Raw genomic sequence first — 20,589 nt, forward strand, 5'->3', positions numbered from 1 at the left:
CAACCGTGGAGCCTTGGCGACGCGTTCTCCTTCCCGTGGGTAGGGCTATTTCTGTACACATTTCCTCCATTGCCTCTCCTGCAATGAGTCATCAACACACTCAAACAGTGCCAATATAGGATGATAATCATTGGCCTTGCGTGGCTGAGGCAGATTTGGTACCCGGACCTTCTCAGTCTGTCAGTGTTGCCTCCAGTCAAGCTGCCAGTGGTTACGGATCTTCTCAACAGAGAAGGCACATTCCTACATCACGATCCAGGATCGCTGAACCTGATGGCTTGGCTCCTGCAGCCCTGGAGTTTGGAGGATATGAGTTGCCAGTGGACTGCAGGGAGGTCCTCGCAAAGGCCAGGGAATTGTCAACCATGAAGTGCTACGGTCACAAGTTTCGCTATGTGGTGCCGGTCACACAAGATTACCCCTGGTCACGGCCCCACAGATCTTGCCGTACTTGCTGTCCTTAGCCAAAGCAGGACTGACGCACGCCTCCATCAAGGTGCATCTGGCGGCTACCTAATTATTTGTGACAAAGGGTAACAATCTTTTTTTCCAACACGGGTCAGTCCAGTTTGTTTACTCGTGGCCAAAGCCTGTGTATTTAGCCTTACATTCTGGCAAATTACAGCTGGTCGGCCACAGTGCTTCTTTGTACAATGTCGCATTTTCTTCGTTCTTCTCCTATGTTTAGATTTGGACTTGTTTACGGTCGTAAAGTTTGAACTCTCTAGATTCACCTCTATTTCCTCATTTAAGGTATTATTTCCAACTGAGGATTTTGGCGTAAGCGTTAACGGTGCTCCAAAGTCAGAAAATGAGGATAATTCACCCACCTGCATCACTTCGCTGATTGCTTCAGGTGCAGATATCCCCTGGCTGTTTGTTAAAATGATATCCACAGCCCTCGCTAATATGAACTTTATATCCTGCTGCTCCTGCATTAATGTAGAACACCTAGCAAAGGTAGCGTCCAGTGTGGCTGCTAAAGCAGACCAATTAGGCACATAGGGACTGGGTCAGAATTAAAAATATGCCTATGTGCCTTGGAGGTACTGTAGAGTCACGTGTATACGAGTCGTCGGTTGAAGATAGCAATCTTTGCAAATCCTGTGTTGCTGAAAGGTTTGCATTTGTAGTCATGATAGATGCCAAGGAGAGCCAATTTGGTATGTCACTTGGGTCTCGATGTAAATTTAGGCAAAGATACAGTAGCAAATGGTTACTGTCAATTTCAATAGACTGCAGGCAATGCTGGCTCTTCTAATAGAGCTGTTGTAGAGACAGCCTCAGGGCTTGAGCTCACAATTTTCTTTTCATTTGCAGCAGCCAAGAAGCCTTTAATCGTTGCTTGGGATGTGTCCTTCATGACTTCAGCAGTCTTAGACTTTGCATTAGCATTTATGTTAGAAGTAGATTGTGACACTTTCGTAGCTACAGTTTTCCTTGGTCATGTCTTTTGCGCTGTAGCGTCGTTTGTATTGGCATCGGTACTCAATGTATTGCAGGAAGCTCTAACACCAGAAGCTTTCCTCTTCTGCGTCGGACCGGCAGACAGAGATTTCCTTGACCTCAAGACGGCCGTCGAGCAGCTTGTTCAGTTGCGCAGTGCTGGAAGTTGCGGCAGGGGAGGCGCAGTGCCACTTTTCTTCTGACACCTCGCAAGTTCCATTGTGCCCATTCTGTCTGTCGTCATGTGCGTGATATGGATTTAAGATTTACCAATGACTACGTTTTTACCTTGGTCCCTCCTGTTCGCAAAGACTGCATGACTCGGACCGACTCTTGCTCCGACACGCACGCGCGCTCTGAGCCAATTTTTATAGGTTTTAGCAGACACAGCCAGTAGATTGCAGAGTAGCCAGGGACAATAATCAATACTTCCAGTTCGCACACCAAAGAGGGTTGACTGCACGACTTGGACTGACTCTTGCCCCGACATGCGGATCAAAGTAATGGCTATGCTTGGAGTAGTTTGAGGACTACTTGGAATCTGTGTTATGTGAGGTGTTGGACACAAGTTTGCGATGTTTTTGGTTAAATACTTTTCTTGAAAATAAAAGGGGTTGGGAAAAGGCCTCTAAGACTTTGCGCTTAGAGGAATTTCCCTACCTAAACAAAAACGAAGTATCTGTCGGTGTCAGGATGTCAAAAACAGAACTGTCCTGTGTCCAAAGTTCTATCCTGACCTTAACACTGTAAACTAAACTCTAAAGTGAAAGGGGAAGTATCTTTAACATTGGTAGGTTTAGAAAAGGGTTCATAAAGGAATAATAAATAGTTCAAACAAAAGTTCTTCAAGGAAGAAAGTCTTGACTCCAGAGTATAGTTCCCTTCCCCTGGATTCTTCCTTACTCCTTGAGGTTTTTATGCACAACAGTTCTTTGGGCCTCTCTTGGCCAACTACCACAATTGCATACAAAAATTGTCTCGCTTTACAATTTTGGTTTCTTTCAGGATACCTGGTATTTCTCTCTAGGGTGGTTTGGTTTTTTCTTTCTTGTTTGACACAATCCTTTTCAATTGCCCTGCATACGCTCCTGCCAGGGCTTCTGATTCACACCCTTGAAATTGCCTGGTGTAGTCTCCTGCCAGGGCTTCTAGTTTCCACACACTTGTGACTGCCTGGTGTAGTCTCCTGCCCGGGCTTCTGGTTTCCACACACTTGTGACTGCCTGGTGTACTCTCCTGCCAGGACCTCTGCTCATTCGTGATCTGTGCCTGCTCCAAAATCTGTTTATATATAATGTTGAATAACGTATCCCTCTGATATATTATCCTCTCTCTGCTTCTCAAGTATTTGCACTGTGTACATTCACACATTAGAATGGGGGTGGTTTGTGATTTAAATTAAACTCCCCTTTTTCAATATCTCCATTCTTTATCTCTTTTTCAGTTTAGTGGCTCTGAAATGTTCGCTCTCAGTGCGCTCGTTGATATGCCGCGGTGTCCCCGCTGCTTCTGGGTGGACTCACCATTTTTTCTTGCCATTGTTGATTTCCCTCACGGTCTGCAGATGAAGGATTCCCGTCTACCTCCTTCTCGTGACCACCTTTCCTTTGTTCGCTGGTCCTCTGCGGCTTCCACTGGACACGCCTGCTTTCCTCTTGGCGCCAATATGTGCAGTGCTGCTTTCCTTTGTCTATGAACACCCTGTGGTCCCTCACCGACGCATGGTGTTTCTGCAGCACCGCTTGGCTCAGCAGCTTCTTCTCTGCGAGCAGCTTGGCTCCACCATGCCGGTCCCAGGTCTTCGTTCTCTGCTCCTTGTATAGGTGTGCAGCTCTTTCACCAGTCGCCACAGCAGCTGTCATTGATTCTCGGTTTGGGCTGCTTATATTTCCCAAGCACAGGTGAAACACTAGAACACTTGTTGAGCTTGCAGTCTCTCTTGATCCACATTGCTTGACCTCTCTTCTTCGTCCCAGTATTTCAAGGATTCTGGGAACCCAAGTCCATTGTTGACAATTGACTTATGGAAGTTGAATGATCTTTTTTAAAAGGTTTTGATGGCAAGTCAGTTCTGATTGATTGACAAGTGGAATTGAATCAGATTGGCAAGGTCGACCAAAGCTGGTAGGTTTGTTAAAAGATTTGGTGAAAGGGGTTTCCCTGTTCTTCATAGGCAAAGGAGTAGATGCATGACAATAGGCCATGAGGGTTTCAGACATGGGGAGGATATTTTCAAGGGAAAATGGGGGATATCATGTCTCTCCCAATGGAGCCATGACATCTCCCCGGAGGTTGTCTCCTTCCATGTGATGCTCCCTCATATAGCTGCCCCCAGGGTCAGGATCAGGTAGCGGCTGCCGTCCCCTGGCCACATGAGGTGGATACCGCAGGGAGATCAGTGATGACTCCACCGGATTCATCACGGTTGTTTGAATGACCAAGTTGAGTGTGATCTTGATTTAAAATCTACTTGGCATTGCGAAAGTTCTTCCTCTGTCTTTGACTATATGCTAGTTACATTCTCCTTGTTTGATCTTTCATGTAAATTCTAAGTTGTATCTGGTGACACAAGTGACCATTCTGCACGTACATGTGTCTTCGAATTTTTCTTAGATCTTGAAGAAAGACCTATCCCAATACTATTTTTGGTAATTCAGCCAGATAACGTGTAAAATGGAATATAACACCTCAATACACAAATATAGTCATAAACAGACCATAACTGCCTAGCCAACATTACCGACATCTCACCACTAGCCTGGACTGACCACCACTTGGTATCATTCACGCTCTTGACTGTCCGACCCTCACCCTTGCCAATCAGTAGGGCACCACCCACTCTCACAAGAAACAAAAAGAGTATTACTGTGGAGAGACTCACCCCGAACTTACTCCCTACACTCAACACACTCCCCGATAACATGAACCCAGAGACCTTGGTAGATAAATACAACAATACAACAAAATCATGTCTACCTCGCTGGATCTAATCGCCCCACTTAAACTCAGACCAAGCAAGCCCAAAGCCCATCTGAACAAATGGTATACACCTTTCCTCAAAAGTTTAAGGCGGCAAAAAAGAAATTGTGAAGCCGTGTGGAAAAAAACTCCCCTCAGCAGCCAACAAACTCAAATTCACCAAACTAAATGCCCTTTATAAAAAATAAATCTACCTTGCCAAACGAACATCCTTTGACTCCCAGTGAAATCAAACATGAAGGAACTATTCTCCATTTTAAAGAAGTAAAAACCCCTATAACACCACTAGACACCTGTTCCAAAGATCATAAACTGGTGCTCAGAAATACAAAATGCCTTAGCTAATAAGATTGCTACCCTACAAAACAAAATCTCTAGCAAAAAAGCTTCCCTGAATGACCCTATCCCATCCAAACTGCCAGAGAAGCTCACTGTTCAGGATACTACCCGTTTCAACTTCTCCAAAGTCACTACATTAGAAGTAGAAAAAATGATCCTATCCCTGAAACCTTCCAATTGTCAGGGCGATCTGTGCCCTGCACAGCTCATTAAAGATGCTGCCTGTGACCTCTCCCCTTTCATCACCAAATTAATCAATGCCTCCTTCTCTACTGGTTCCATCCCCACTAACTTAAAACAATCCTGGGTACTCCCACTACTAAAAAAACCCATACTTGACCCAGCCACGCCCACAAACTATAGACCCATAACGACTGTACCATTCCTTCTAAAAATACTGCATAAGGTTGCCTATGTTCAAATACAGAAGTATTTGGAAGAACACCACCTACTAGGAGCCATACAATCATGCTTCCGCCCGCAACATGGGACTGAGACGGCGCTCATCGATCTCAAAGCACGGATTGACAAGCTTAGAGACAACGGCCAAGCTGCCTTACTCCTCCTCCTAGACCTCTCTGCAGCATTTGACCTGGTCGATCACTCTGTCCTGTGCACGCACCTACACACATCAGCCCACTTTTCGGCTGAGGCCATCACATGGATCACATCATTCCTCAATGACAGAACCATGAGGGTCTTTTCACCTACAGCTGCAGCAGACCCTATACCCATCACCTGCGGTGTGTCACAGTGTCATGATGCCTACCCCCAGGCATCCGGACCAAGTCCATCAGCCCTGGGAGCAGGCATCTAGACATTTAGTAAAACCTCAGCAGCCCCGGCTAGGGGCTATCAGGGTTCAGTCCTGACGCCTTAGGCGCCAGGCTCATAGTAGGAATCAGTCCTGGCGCCTAAGGCGCCAGGCTCATAGTCATTACTTACCTCAGGCAGACCATGCTGCAAATTACTCCAATCCAACATGAAGCCTGAAAGGGACTATTTTTCTACAGGGACTATTTTTTTACTCGGGTGTGGTTCTAGGGACTTCTTACCTCAGACTACTTTTGAGGCTATTTAAACCACACCCGACCAGCAACACACGCTTTGCGTTATTCTGCATCCAGCAGCGTAACACTCACCGTGCCTGCAGCCTGCATCCAGTCTTCTGCCACGCCCGCCTCGAATCCAGAGCTCCTAAAACAAAGAGTAAAGAAAGGGACAAGGTTAGAAAACGAACTTATTTCTATTCCACACCCGATTCTGGATCCATCTTGTCTCCGGACCTGTAAAGAACATCATTTCTGCACGCGCCGCACCTCCAGCTGCAGCGCCACGCCATACTCACCAGTCTTCACAGCATCCTTCGGGTCGGCGCTGCCTCCATCATTTCTTCGCCGAACTTCGGCACCTAGGAGACAAAAGAAAACCACAAGGTGAGCCGAGGGAACCAACAAATATAATTCTTACCACCATAGACTTACCTGATTTACCACCGGAGGCATCCTTTTGTGACTCTCCATATTTTCACGTGCCGCATCTGTAAAGAGAGACAAAATAACATGTTTTCCTCGTGCAACATTTACCGGACAGCGCCAGGTAATACATACTCTTACCTGACCGCCACCAGCTGCCACAACAGCATCTTTTCACGAGCCAGCTGCAAGACAAGAAAGGAAGGGGGGAACAATAGTGAACATCGGACATATTGAACTCTATGAACTTAATACTTACTGGTCCTCACCAGGAACCTCAGAGTCAATACTCTCCGGAACTCTACCGAGCATTCAAACCAGTGAAGTAACTGGAATCGACGCGCCCCTGCAAATCCACGCAGGATGGAGAGCTCATCTTTCAAGAATATAAGGAGAATATTTCTACGGGTTAAGCAGACAAGATTAGGAGGGCAGATCCAGTCAGTCATCGCTGCACTACGCATCACGTGGGTGGAGACCGCAGCTGTCCGAGTCTGACCGACGCCCCTGTGGGAGCAAGGTGAGCGTAACAGAACGCGAAGACTATCTACAAATCCCCACCCGGGTGTTACGGAAACCTCAGAAACCGACCAACTAGCCCTATTGTTAGGGGAACTTAGGGCAGAAGTGCACTCAGCGCGCCAAGAGACTAATGCCCTCAGGTGAAAACTGATTGTGTCAAAGGAGTGCACTGATGATCTTGCTAGACAATTACTGCAAAACCAAGCTGGGCAAACACCATTACCTGGACTTGGGGGGGGGAATCCAACTCCCGTTTCATCGAGCAATCCTGTGCAAGTGGTTCTTCCAGGGAGCATTCCTTTAGCTCCACCCGAACGTTTTGCTGGGGACCCAAAAAAGGTTTGCCGTGTTTATGAACCAATGCCACTTGCACTTTTTATGCAGACCTGGAGCTTTTCCGAACGACCAAACCAAAGTAGCCTTTGTACTATCATATCTTAGTGGCAGCGCAGCGGATTGGTCAATTCCATTAGTTAACCAGGATGACCCTCTTCTTCAGGATTTTCAAGGTTTTCAATTGAGCATGGAAAGACTATTTGCCAGACATTCACAGGGACAGGCCCTGGATAACGAACTTTTATCATTACCACAAGGTAACCATGATCTACTAACCTATATCGCCACTTTCAATAGGTTAGTGGTGGAACCCGGATGGCCAGAGGTAAAACAAATTACATTATTTCATCGTGGACTTCGGGGTGAACTCAAAGACGTTTTGGCCCAAGTTGTGAACCCACCTCAGGATTGTGCAGTGTGCAGAATATATAGACTTAGTGGTCCAGTTAGACCACCGACTTCAGAATAGAAAGGCTGATCGAGCTAAGTTCGAGAATCGGGTATTGGTTAAACCCAATGTTACCCTCAAAGGAACAGATGTATCAGAACCGATGCAGATCGGGGGGGGGGGGTCAAAGGACCCTTAACTCAAAAGGAAAGAGAATGAAGACGGCAGATGCAATTGTGTCTGTACTGTGGGGCCTCAGGACATTTTCTACGGGATTGTCCTATAAAAACATCTAAAAAAGTAGTCGGAGTTGCTGATAAAAATCAAACAGAGCCTTATTCGGGAAACGACCACGCCCGACAAGCGTAGAGGTCCACTTGCCGAGCTTAAAGAAGGACACTCAGACCTTGCATCTGATCATCCCAATGGTCCTACTTGATCCCAGGCAGCCATCACGTATGCACGCTGTAAGGGCATACATAGATAGCGGGGCCGTAGGAAACTATATGGACCACAAATTGGTGTCAAGGATGAATCTACCTCTTTGCAAAAAGACCACTTCGGATGTCATCACCACAGTTGATGGAACTGAGATTGCCTCGGGTCCTCTAACTCATTCCACTACAGAGATGACACTGTTGAGTCAAGATGGGCATCGAGAGACAATTGTGTTTGATCTAATCAAAGCCCCACAGTTCCAGATAATACTGGGGATGCCATGGTTGGAAACACATAATCCTTGTATAGATTGGCGAGAGAAGAGAATAACCTTCCCAGATTGTGCACACAACTGTTACCCGGAGAAAACTTTGAACAAAGGCCTGGCTACAGTCGTTAACCCAATCGTGCAGTTACCCCAGGAATACCAAGAATTTCAGGATGTTTTTCAAAAAGAACAGGCCAATACATTACCTCCTCACAGATCATAGGATAATCAAATCGACCTCCTACACGGTGCACAACCCCCATGCAGTAGAATCTACGCCCTCACGGAACCTGAAAATCGTCACCTACGGCAATACTTGGACCAATACCTTGCTAATGGCTTTATTTGTCCTTCCAAGTCTCCTGCATCCTCAGCTTTATTCTTCATGCCAAAAAAGGAAGGTGACCTTAGAACGTGCATAGATTACCACGCATTAAATCAGATTACGGTAAAAAAAATACCCATTGCCACTGATCCCCGAATTACTAGACCAAGTAAAGGATGCTTGTATCTACACTAAGTTAGATCTCTGAGGGGCATATCATCTGGTATGTGTCAAGAAAGGCGACAAATGGAAGACTGCCTTTCGCACCAAGTACGGATTATTCGAATATCAGGTGATGCCCTTCGGGTTGTGCAATGCACCAGCAGCCTTCCAGTATTTTATGAACGATGTCCTTCGTGAACTCATTGACGTCTGTGTCGTCGTATACATAGATGATATTCTAGTGTACTCCTCCTCAGAATCAGACCATGTTAAGCACGTGCGTGCAGTCCTTGAGACACTACGCCAGCACAAGTTTTATGCAAAATTGGAAAAATGTGTTTTTCATGCTACGGAAGTTGAATTTCTTGGATTTATCCTGACTCCAAAAGGAGTCCGAATGGACTCTCGAAAGGTGGACGCAATTCTCAAGTGGCCATCACCCAGTTCAGTCAAAGGGGTACAAAGCATGCTCGGATTTGCTCATTTCTACCGCAGATTCATTCCGGACTTCTCCCATGTTGTACACTCCATCACAGCACTTTTGCGAAAAAACAAACGCTTCTTGTGGACCGAAGAGGCTGAAAAGGCCTTCCAAGAGCTGAAAGCGAAATTCACATCAGCACCTGTCTTAAAGCATCCACGCCCTGAGCTTCCATACATAATAGAAACTGATGCATCCAGTTTAGCCATGGGAGCTGTCCTGTCCCAGAAGGATCCTGAAACCCGTCAACTTCACCCGGTAGCGTTTTGGTCCAGAAAGTTCTCAGCACCTGAGTTAAATTATGCGGTTACCGATAGAGCTATTGGCCATCAAGTCCGCCTTTAAGGCTTGGCGGCACTAACTTCTTGGTGCAAGGCATACTATTACCGTAATCACCGATCACCAGAACCTGCAGTATTTAAAAACAGCCAAAGCCCAATCATCGCGACAACTTCGATGGGCATTGTTCCTTGCCGAATTCAATTTCGTGATCACGTATCGACCAGGCTGCAAAAATGGCAAAGCAGATGCCTTATCCCGAATAGGGATGGGAGAAGCAAATGCAAACCCGGAACCTGTGCCAATAATTCCCGAGCAAATAATTCTTGGCATAACTACTCTACAGACTCTAGAAGATATTCATTCAAAAATCCAACAACTTTTCGATCCAGCAACCCTGCAGGACTGGGTTAAGAAAGGCCCGGACTACTCAGTCGTCAATGACCTACCTTACTATCAAGGACGACTGTTTCTACCACACAAGGAAATACAAGAACTAGTCATCTCCAATTACCATGACACCCTGATGGAAGGGCACCCAGGTATCGCAGAAACTGAAGCGAAAATTAAGAGAGAGTTCTGGTGGCCCACTTGCCGAAAAGATGTAAAGTCATTTGTGATGTCTTGTGGCATTTGCGCCCAAAACAAAAGCCAGAAGAGAGAACCCGCTGGCCTTTTACAACCTTTGGATATTCCACCTACACCATGGCACACCTTGTCTTTAGAAGAGAGAACCCGCTGGCCTTTTACAACCTTTGGATATTCCACCTACACCATGGCACACCTTGTCTTTAGACTTTATTACAGATCTACCTCCATGTAATGGATTTAACACCATCCTAGTTATTGTGGATCTTTTTTCCAAGATGGCCCACTTTATTCCTTTAAAGGGGTTACCTTCTGCTTCGATTCTGGCCAAGGAGTTCCTAGAAAACATTGTTCGATTACACAGATTCCCTTCCGTATTGGTTTCTGACCAAGGTAGTCAATTTATCTCGCATTTTTGGTAGAAATGTTGTCAACTGGCACAAATCGACGTGAGGCTATCGACAAGTCACCATCCCCAGACCGATGGTCAGACGGAAAGGACCAACCAGACCCTTGAACAGTACCTACGCTGCATGCTACACCAGACCGAAAGCAATTGGAAAGATATTTTATGGATTTCCGAGTACGCATACAATAACTCACATTCAGGAACCGGACAAAGCCCTTTTTATACCATATATGGACATCACCCTTGAACCTCAGAACTCGATTCGCCTCAGCACTTAGAAATACCCGCAGTTAGTCATTTGCACTCTATTATTACACAAGCCTTTAAGGAAGCCACAGAACATTTGAAACAAGCAAAAGAGAAATACAAGAAAAATGCTGATCAACATAGAAGTGAAACTCCACAATACCAGATTGGGGATCAAGTTTGGCTGGCTACAAAACATATACCTCTGAAGGGAACTCAGACTTTTACTCCTAGATATTTGGGACCTTACACCATTAAGGCCATTATCAACCCGGTGGCCGTGAAATTGGAATTGCCCTCTAATATGCAAATTCATCCTGTCTTTCATGTTTCACTTCTGAAACCAGTTCAACCAGGGACAAGATTAACCAAACCACCTGACCCCATCTTGATAGATGGAGAACCTGAATTCGAGGTAAAAAATATCCTGGACTCCAAGATGATTAAATCAAAACTTTTTTTATTTGATCGATTGGAAGGGCTACAGACCACAAGAAAGATCATGGGAGCCTAGCGACCACGTTCATGCACCTCGGTTGGTGAAAAGATTCCAACGGAATTTCCCAGACAAACCAGGGCCAGGGGGAAGAACAACTTTAGGTTGGGGGGTGGAGGGGGAGTGCTGTCATGATGCCTACCCCCGGGCATCAGGACCAAGGCCCTCAGCTCCGGGAGCAGGCATCCAGACATTTGTTTAAACCTCAGCAGCCCCAGTTAGGGGCTGTCGGGGTTCAGTCCTAGCGCCTTAGGCGCCAGGCTCATAGACTTTACTTACCTGATGCAGACTACATGAGGCCTGGATGGGACTATTTTGTTACAGGGACTATTTTTTACTCGGGCGTGGCTCTAGGGAACTTCTTACCTGGAACTACTTTGGAGGCTATTTAAAACGCACCCGAACAGCAGCACATGCTTTGCGTCATTCTGCATCCAGCAGCGTGACGCTCACCGTGCCTGCAGCCAGCATCCAGTCTTCTGCCACGCCCGCGTGCCTGCAGCCAGCATCCAGTCTTTTGCCACACCCGCCTCGAATCTGGAGCTCCTAGAATAAAGAAGAAGAAAAGGACAAGGTTAGAAAACAAACTTATTTCAAATTCCTCACATAATTCCAGAACTATTTCATCTCCGGACCTGGAAAGTACATCCGTCCTGCATGCGTCGCTTCGCCAGCTCCAGCACGGCGTCATACTCACCAGTTCTCACAGCATCTTTCAATCCGGCACTGTCTCCATCATTTCTTCGCCGTAATCCGGCACCTAGGGGACACAAGAAAAAACAAGGTGAGCCAAGGGAATCAACAAATACAACCTCTTACCACCATAGACTTACCTGATTTCCCACCGGCGGTATTATTCCATAACTCTCCACATTTTCATATGCCGCATCTGTAAAGAGGGAGGAAAAACAACACGTTAACGCATGCAATAGTTACCGGACAGCGTTGGGTAACAGACTCTTACCTGAACGCCAGCAGCAGCTACGAGACCTTCTTCTCACGAACTCAGTTGCAATTTAAGGAAGGAAGGGGACAAGAGTGAACATCGGGCACATTGAACTCTTTGAACTTGATACTTACCAATCCTGCCAGGGACTTCAGAGTCAATACTTACCGGAACTCTCCCAACGCCTTCAAACCAGTGAAGTAACTGGTATCTATGCGCCCCTGCAAGACACGCAGGATGGAGAGCTCATCTTTTACGAACATAAGGTGAGGTTACTAAGGGGATACCGGAGGTGATTAGTGGGGGAGAGCGAGAACAGTTGGGAGGCCATCACTAAAACCCACAGGTGGTTAATCCCTGTCTCCACTTGAAGGAAAATACTTCTTTGGGTCCAGCAGACAAGACTAGGCGGGCCAGTCCAGACAGTCATCTCTGCACTATGCATCACGTTGAAGGAGACCGCAGCTGTCTGGGTCCGATCGACACCCCTGTGGGGTCCAGGTGAGCGTAACAACGGCCAATACGTGCAAATTGATTCGTGCAGCTAAACACTTCCTATCCGACACTAGTTGCTTGACCCTTGCAGAGCCCTTATACTGTCCCGCCTGGATTATTGTAACGCTCTTTATCTTGGATCCTCCAAAGCCACCACTAGCAAACTACAAACTCTCCAAAACAATGCCCTTAGAGAAGCATTAGGCATCTCCAAAAGAGAACATATTACAGTACATTCCCAACTGAACCATTGGCTCCCTATTAAAGACAAAATTCTCCTAAAAACTGCTTCTCTCATGCACGAATCCCTCAACAACGCTGCCCCCATCTATCTGATCGACAGATTTGATAGACGGACTTCTCTGAGACCCATAAGATTGGCCTACAAAGACTGCCTCTCGGTACCCAACTTCAAACAACGTTCCATATAAGGGGTAACAGCTTCCCAGTGAAAGCAGCTAAACTGTGGAACTCCCTTCCACCAACTCTCAGAATGGACCAGCCCTTTCAGAATTTTCGTTCTAAGGTCGTCCTATGGCTAAAAACGTAGGCCTTTGAACCATCTCCTAATTTGCCAGCTGTATATATTGTACTGCCTACTGCTTGTATTCACTGTGTATCTATTATCCATCTGTATATTTGTATATTTTTCGGATATTACTTCCACTTTTTACTATGTATATGTATAATTTCTTTACTGTGCTGTTGTATCGAAGCTTCGCAATCTCTTGTAAATGCTGCGCACTGGTACCTGAGGGTATGATCGCGCATCACAAATAATAAAACAAGCAAACAAACAAACAAAGTCAGTTCTATACTCCACTTTCCCAGAGGGGGTAGGCAGAGAGGGACCTTTCATCACCACATTCATTCTCCAACTTCTTCTTTGCTCTGACCACTTGTAACAGGGGCCCGAATGAGGGGTTTACTCCTAACAATGGTTTTGCAAAACATAGGTTTAACAAACAAATTCAGAACAGGAAAAAGCCCTTTGCAGGAAAATGTGTGATTTGGAACAGAGTCTCTTTCTATACTTATTTAGTCACAAAACAAATGCTAAAACAAAGTTATAAAAGTTCGCTAAAGATTATAAATATAAATCGCTAAGACTGGCACAGTTAGTAATGTTACAGATTCTGTGCTATAAATAAGTTCATTCCTTTTGGAACTAATTAATGCCGACTGAGTTTCAAGCGGAGGCCCAGGTAAATTCCAACACTGAACAAACAAGGTTACATTATTTTGAACAACTTTATGCCCAGGCTAGTCGGGGTGAGGAACATTTGGCCACTTCTAAATTGGGGAAGTGGCAGGTTGACTTTGCACTGGATGACATTACGTTGCTGATTAGGAAATGTAAGCCTTCCTGGCTGCCGGCCCGGACAGAATCTCAAACTAAACTATGAAAAGTGATTTGAGCTATGGACAGGTACTCTTCACAAATATATTATCCAGGGGTGTCCTCTGGACCTGTGGAAGCAGTCCTACCTAATGCCTATTTTTAAAAAGGGGAACACATTGGGCCTGGCAAACTATCTCCCCATTCCCCTGTTAGATGTTGGATGCAAACTTGTTGGCAGCATCACTACCTATTCAAAGTTCTGCCTTTTGGTCTTTCTTCGGCTGCAAGTGTTTTCACCAAGCTTTTAGCAGTGGTGGCAGCTCGCCTCAGGAGTTAGGACATTCAGGTATTTCCATACCTGGATGACTGGCATGTCTGAGCTCGTGCCCCAGATCTAGTGTCGGAGGGTTGCCAGACATTTCGTCAAAAAAAATTAGTCGACAGGACATTTGGTCGAAACAATTTGGTCGAAAACCAAATGGTCAAATTTTTTTATTTTCACTATTTTATTTTTTTTGGGGGGTCCCCGCCAACCTCTTTTTTTTCTAAAAAAAAAAGAAAACCTTTTTTTCCCTAAACTACAACCTAAAAAATATATATATAATTAAAAAAAAATTCGACCATTTGGTTTTCGACTAAATTATGTCGACCAAATGTCTTTCGACGAAATGGCTTTCGACGAAATGTCCGGACACCGTGTCGGAACACATGCTCCAGACACACGATCTACTGCACAGCTTGGGCTTTTCCTTGAACTTCAAAAAGTCTCAGGTTTCACCATCCCAGTCGCTTCAACGGCTCATGCATTGCCAATGGTCTTAATTTCAGGGTCACATGTCCGACCTTCTACAGAGGTCCAACAATATGGCTTGGGATCTTGTGTGATGGACCATGAGACACAACGTGCTGAGAGATGCATTGTTTAGTCAACCCTAGCTCCAAGTGACTGTAGTCACCAATACATCTGTGACAGTGAGCGGGCTGTCGCCTACCTCAGAGTCTCAGGAACACATCAGTTTGCTGGAGCTGAGGGTGATCAGGCTGGAGTTGGTTGCAGTCCATCCCCTCTGTGAAATGAAAGTGTGTGTGTGGGGTCTTTGTCGCTATGAAGACAAACAATGCAACTATGGTTCTGGGCTTTGGAGAATGGCATCTCTCTGACCGCTGCCCATCGGGCTGGAAGAGAGAATGTTACAGTGGATGCTTTAAGCAGACAGACTTCAGCCTCCAACAGGTAGGCATTCTGCTAGGAAGTTCGGGAGGAGATTTTCTCCTTTTGGGGGACTCGTCAAGCAGATCTATTTGCTTCCAGCTTGAACAGGAAGTGCGAGTTGTTCTGCTCCAGGGAATGTCTTCATCGCAGAGCTCTGTGGGCTGCCCTGATGTTCGACGGGACATTTAACCTCCTTTATGCTTTCCACAGATACCTGCCATTCCGCTAATTTTCAGGCTATTGCGCCGGTTTGGAACTACGTTGATCTTGATTGCTCTGGACTGGGCAAGGATGACGTGGTATCTGGAGTTGCTGGACATTTGCATCTGTCCCCTTGGCACCTTCTGAGGGAAGTAGACTTGCTCTTCCAATCGGGGGTAGGAGGTGTGCATGTTCTGTGCCCAAACCTTCATGCTTGGGCACTGAGAGGCTGAAATAGAAGGAGCGGGCCTTGTCGGACAATGTCCTTGATGTGTTCCTCTCAACTCATAGACCAGCAGCAACATCTTTGTATGCCAGCAGGTTGTATACATTTTCGGCTTGGTGCCAGTAGAGGTAGTTGGACCCTTTATCCTGTCTGTTATCGCTACTTGGGGATTTTTTGCTGTCCTTTTCCCAAGCGGGCCTGCAGATTGGCACTGTTAAAGGAGAACTCACTGCTATTTCAGGTTTAAGATGTCCCCCGGAACAGGGCTCATTCTTCACCGTCCCTATTGTTATGCAGTTCTTGCAGTGTTTGTCTAACAAGTTTCCTTCACACCAGTTTGAAGTTACGGCGTGGGGTTTAAATTCATTTTTTGACATTCCTTATGGGAGCTTCGTTTGAGACCCTCCATTCCTGTTCTATTACATTGTTCACCCTTAAAGGCATGGTCTAGTAAAAACAAATATTTAAAAAATAGATAGGCAACATAAAAAAAAAAATACTAGCATTCTCTTTTTTAAAACTTCCTATGTAAAGTTTTGAGCTATTCAAGCTCAAAATTCGCAAAAGCAAGCACATGGGCGCATCCATTTTGTGAAATGGATGCCCTCCTGTGCTGGCTTTTGCGGCACTAATGAAGGAAAAGCCAGCCAGCTGTAGTAAACAAAAGCTACCGCTGGGTGGCTTTCCCTTCATTAGTGCTGTACGCGGAGGACGGGGACCGGAGACCAGAGCAGGAAAGCTGCAGCTGAATCTCGGTAGCTGCGGTTTTTTTTCTAAGTTTCTCAGGCTCCTCCGGCTCGGAGGAGCCTGAGAAACTCGGAAAGAAAAACCGCAGTGTTTTCCAACACAACCGCGTTGTGTTTCTGCCTGCTGTGGCTATCACTTTGGGTCTCCGGTGTTCCCAGGAGCACCGGAGACCCAAAGTGAAAGCCACAGCAGGCAGAAACACAACGCGGTTGTGTTTACATGCCGCGTAGTGTTTCTGCCTACAGCTGATTTCCCAAAACAACGCGGTTGTTTTCCGCAATGCTGCGTTGTTTCTGCTTGAATCTGCTTTCCCATTTGGGGCTCTCGGGCTCCCCGTGGGGAGCCCGAGTGCCCCAAATGGGAAAGCAGATTCAGGAAGAAACATAACGCGGTTGTGTTGGAAAACGCTGCGGTTTTTCTTTCCGAGTTTCTCAGGCTCCTCCGAGCCGGAGGAGCCTGAGAAACTTGGAAAGAAAAACTGCAGCGTTTTCCAACACAATAACGTTGTATTTATGTTTGCGGTCGCTTAAAAAGCGACCGCAAACATAAATACGACGTTTTTAAAGCTGCGGTTTTATTTCTAAGTTTTCCAGGCTCCTCCAGCCCGGAAAACTTAGAAAAAAAAACCCAGCTAGTGCTTATTTTAAAAAAAAAATAAATAGCACTCACCAAGATTCAGCTGCAGCTTTCCTGCTCTGGTCTCCGGTCCCCGTCATCCGCGTACAGCACTAATGAAGGGAAAGCCACCCAGCGGTAGCTTTTGTTTACTACAGCTGGCTGGCTTTTCCTTCATTAGTGCCGCAAAAGCAAAAGCCAGCACAGGAGGGCATCCATTTCACAAAATGGATGTGCCCATGTGCTTGCTTTTGCGAATTTTGAGATTGAATAGCTCAAAATTTTACATAGGAAGTTTTAAAAAAGAGAATGCTAGTATTTTTTTTTTATGTTGCCTATCTATTTTTTAAATAACATTTTTTACTAGACCATGCCTTTTAAGGTATTTTCCTGGTTGCCAACACTCTGCGATACAGGTGAGTGAGCTGCAGGCATTATCTGTTAAACTCCCCTATTTGGTGACATTGAGAGTGAGACCCTCTTTTCTTCCAACTGTTGCCTCTGATTTTCATCTTTCTCAGAATATCCACCTTCCTGTGTTTTTCCCTCTTCCTCATCCTTCTAAGGCAAAGGAACGATTCCATCGGCTGGACCCGGTGCAGGTCCTAAACTACTATATCTCTAGGATGAGAGAGGCCATGAAAGATGACCAGCTTTTCATTGGTTATGCTGGTGCTTGTGCTGGCAGAGCTGTGACCAAGCAGACCCTGTCAAGGTAGATAATTCCCTGCATCTCATAATGCTATGTTCTGTCTGGGAAAGATGTGCTTGAGGGTCGGTACGGTGTAGAGCTGCTGTGCCCCCTGGTTGCAGAAAAGTTCTGAAGAACAGCTGCGTGCTCCCAAGTGGGAGGAACATCCATCAGAAAGAACATGACTGAGCGATAAGTAGTTTATTCTTCTACTGAACACAGAACATCTGTCAGAATATATTATTACCTTTGTGGCATCTCATATGACAACTTTGCCACCTTAAATGTTATCAATTGCAGTCTGGTCATAAAACACTGAAGCTGTGCCCTCTCAAGTACCTTTTCTTAAAATAGTTCTGAGACCCCGCTCTTAACTGCTAGGATATTTCACAATATACCACATTTGAATAGAAACCAAGTTATCCTCCAGAATTAATGTTATGAGCGTAGTACATTTTCCATTTTCATAGCATACATATAAGCCTGAAGAGTGCAATTAGTAGGCATGCTTAAAATATTTCCATATCGCTTCATAGACTGATTTCCATCTGATGTGGACATTGCCTTCTGGGGCAGATTTTAAGCTACTGTTCTATTTGCTTATTTTACCTTGTATATACCTTCTTCTCTGACGGAAATAACATCCAGTTAATTATTTTCTTCACAGAAACGAGCGTGAGGGAATCCCAGCAAATCTCATTCAACATCTGGATGTTTGTGTAGAAATTCCCCAGGTTGGCATTGTACGGTCTCTTAATGTTCATGTAAGTGGAGCACTGATGATATGGGAATACACAAAACAACAAATCATGAAGCACAAAGCCCTAAAATAGCTACAGAGCTTTAGCTACACTCTGTCTGAGATGCCATTTATAGTGTCCCGAAAAATAAATGACTGTTCAAGCTTCCGAGGAGTTCAACATATCAGCCAATTGAAAGTTATCCTATATTTTATATGTATTTAGTATGTATTGGATCATTACCACTTTTGTACATAATATGCCTCAACAAATGAATTTTGTACAATTTTAATAATATTAATAAAGATTTATTTTGTTTGTGTGCCATGTGTCGTTAACTATTCCTCCTAGCCTAGTGTGAGCTTTTTCGGAATTGTTAGGATCAGAAGTTGTAAAGAAGAATTCAAATTAGAGGTACATTTGTGAGGCTCGTAGAAACCAGAGAGGTTGCTCTGGAGTCAGTCTGCATCTCTTGCAAACAGTAGTAGCAAGGATCAACAAAACGGTCACTGGCAGTAGACACTATAAGACTCGGTTAATTAAGCAAAGCAGCCACTACATCTGGCAACAAATGGTAACAGACAAAATGCCGACATGTCTCCTTGCAGCCAGTTCACAGCACTGAGTTAGCTGTATGTGGAATCCTCCAGTTTATTTGATGGTATCTGGGTTGCATGAGACGTTCCCTATCCAGTTGACGACTATATCTTTGCTATTGTGTGAAAGATCAATGGAAAAGCAGAGAGGACGCAAAATGATGGTACCTGTTCCCTCTGTAGTGGAGCTGCAGGTTAGTTGGTAGTCCTTTTGTAATTAACAGTTTGAAGATCTTTTAAAATGTCCGTTTCAGTCTTCCTGAAGGCAGGTTAGGAAATTCCCTCAAATTGAATCCCAGGGTATATTCCACATTAGGTATCCTTTTTTTTTTTTTAATAACTCTGTTTATTGAATTCAAACAACAAAACATAAGAGGCATATAAGAATAAGACATGAATCAGCAGTATACATGTGGAAGGCAATCTCAGCAGTATACAAGTTGAAGGCAGTCGTCCATATCAACGGGGCCCGTAGGGCCGAGGACCAGACGACAACAAGACAACAATAGGACCAGGCAGGCAAACAAGGCAAGCATCACTACCGGTGCACCCCCTCCCACAGAGCTTATTGAGCATCTAGCCATTTGCCCCATATTTTCTCGAATTTACGGGGGCAGCCCCTTGCATTATAAATTCGGCGCTCTAAGGCAGCACCCCGGTCCAGCTCGTTACTCCATCGATTCAGGCTCAATGGTTCGTCCGACCCCCAATTGGCCGCTATTAGCCTTTTGCTCGCCCCCAGCGCCGTTGCCAAGAACATTTTTTCATGTTTGGACAGGTCTACTTCCCCTCCAATGCCCAATAGTACCATCTTGGGGTCCCTGGGAATTGGTGTCCCCAGAGCGGCTGAGATTGTATTAACGCATTCCACCCAGAAGGCCTGTATCACCTGACAGTCCCATATCATATGGTAGAAGGTGGCGGGTTCAGTTTTGCATCGGACACATGTCTCGTCTTCTATTCCACCCCATCTGGCCATTGCAGTGCGCGAGTGATATGATCGATGTAGGATCCTCAACTGTATGAGCCTAAGCTTGGATTCTATCCCAATTTCTCTGGGGGACATTAATGCTTCTACCCAGTCTTCAGGTTCCAGGGGGCCCAGGTCCCTTTCCCACTTTGCCTTTAGTCCGTCGAGTTGTGGAGTCCCGAATGAGCTAAGGGCCTGATAGAGGCTGGAAGTGACCTTAGAAGAGATGTACTGCGGGAGAATATTAGTCTCGATGGGGGAGCAAGGGGGTAGGACCGTTGTGTCGGGGAATTGGGCGCGGATTGCATGGGACAATTGCGCATGCCGAAACCGATCCATGGGAGCCAGGTTGAATCGTTCGCGCATGGTCTCAAAGCTCAAGAGGCGGCCCTCTTGTATAATTTGTGCTAATGTGTGTATTCCTTTGGTCAGCCAGTGACCGAAGGGGCCCATTTTTACCAGTTCTGGGAGGAGCGCATTGTGCCATATGGGTTGCGACAGTGTTGGCTGGCCTTCCCAGCCAATTAGCTTGTGAGCGGCCCGCCAAGCCCTCCGGATATGATGGGACATTTTGGGCAGCGCCGGGAGTTGGTCGCGGGTGGCGTAGAGGATTTGGAGCGGTGTTAGTGG

The 20,589-nt window shown here is 45.7% G+C and overlaps 1 protein-coding gene across 6 annotated transcripts in view; it reads left to right on the plus strand.

Moving 5' to 3' along the window:
- Window positions 1–18,715, plus strand: part of TARBP1 (TAR (HIV-1) RNA binding protein 1) — a 2,688,190-nt gene extending 2,669,475 nt beyond the window's left edge. For 5 of the 6 annotated variants that reach the window (XM_069607363.1, XM_069607366.1, XM_069607364.1 and 2 more), the window contains exon 30: window positions 18,321–18,715. In XM_069607363.1, the coding sequence (XP_069463464.1) occupies window positions 18,321–18,486 (166 nt within the window). In that variant the 3' untranslated portion in view covers window positions 18,487–18,715. The remainder of the gene's footprint in view (window positions 1–18,320) is intronic. The other variant, XM_069607367.1, reaches the window with a different exon arrangement.
- Window positions 18,716–20,589: the final 1,874 nt, after the last annotated feature.

The sequence above is a fragment of the Ambystoma mexicanum genome, chromosome 4q, assembly GCF_040938575.1.
Source record: "Ambystoma mexicanum isolate Mex_15411 chromosome 4q, UKY_AmexF1_1, whole genome shotgun sequence".
NCBI lineage: Eukaryota > Metazoa > Chordata > Amphibia > Caudata > Ambystomatidae > Ambystoma > Ambystoma mexicanum.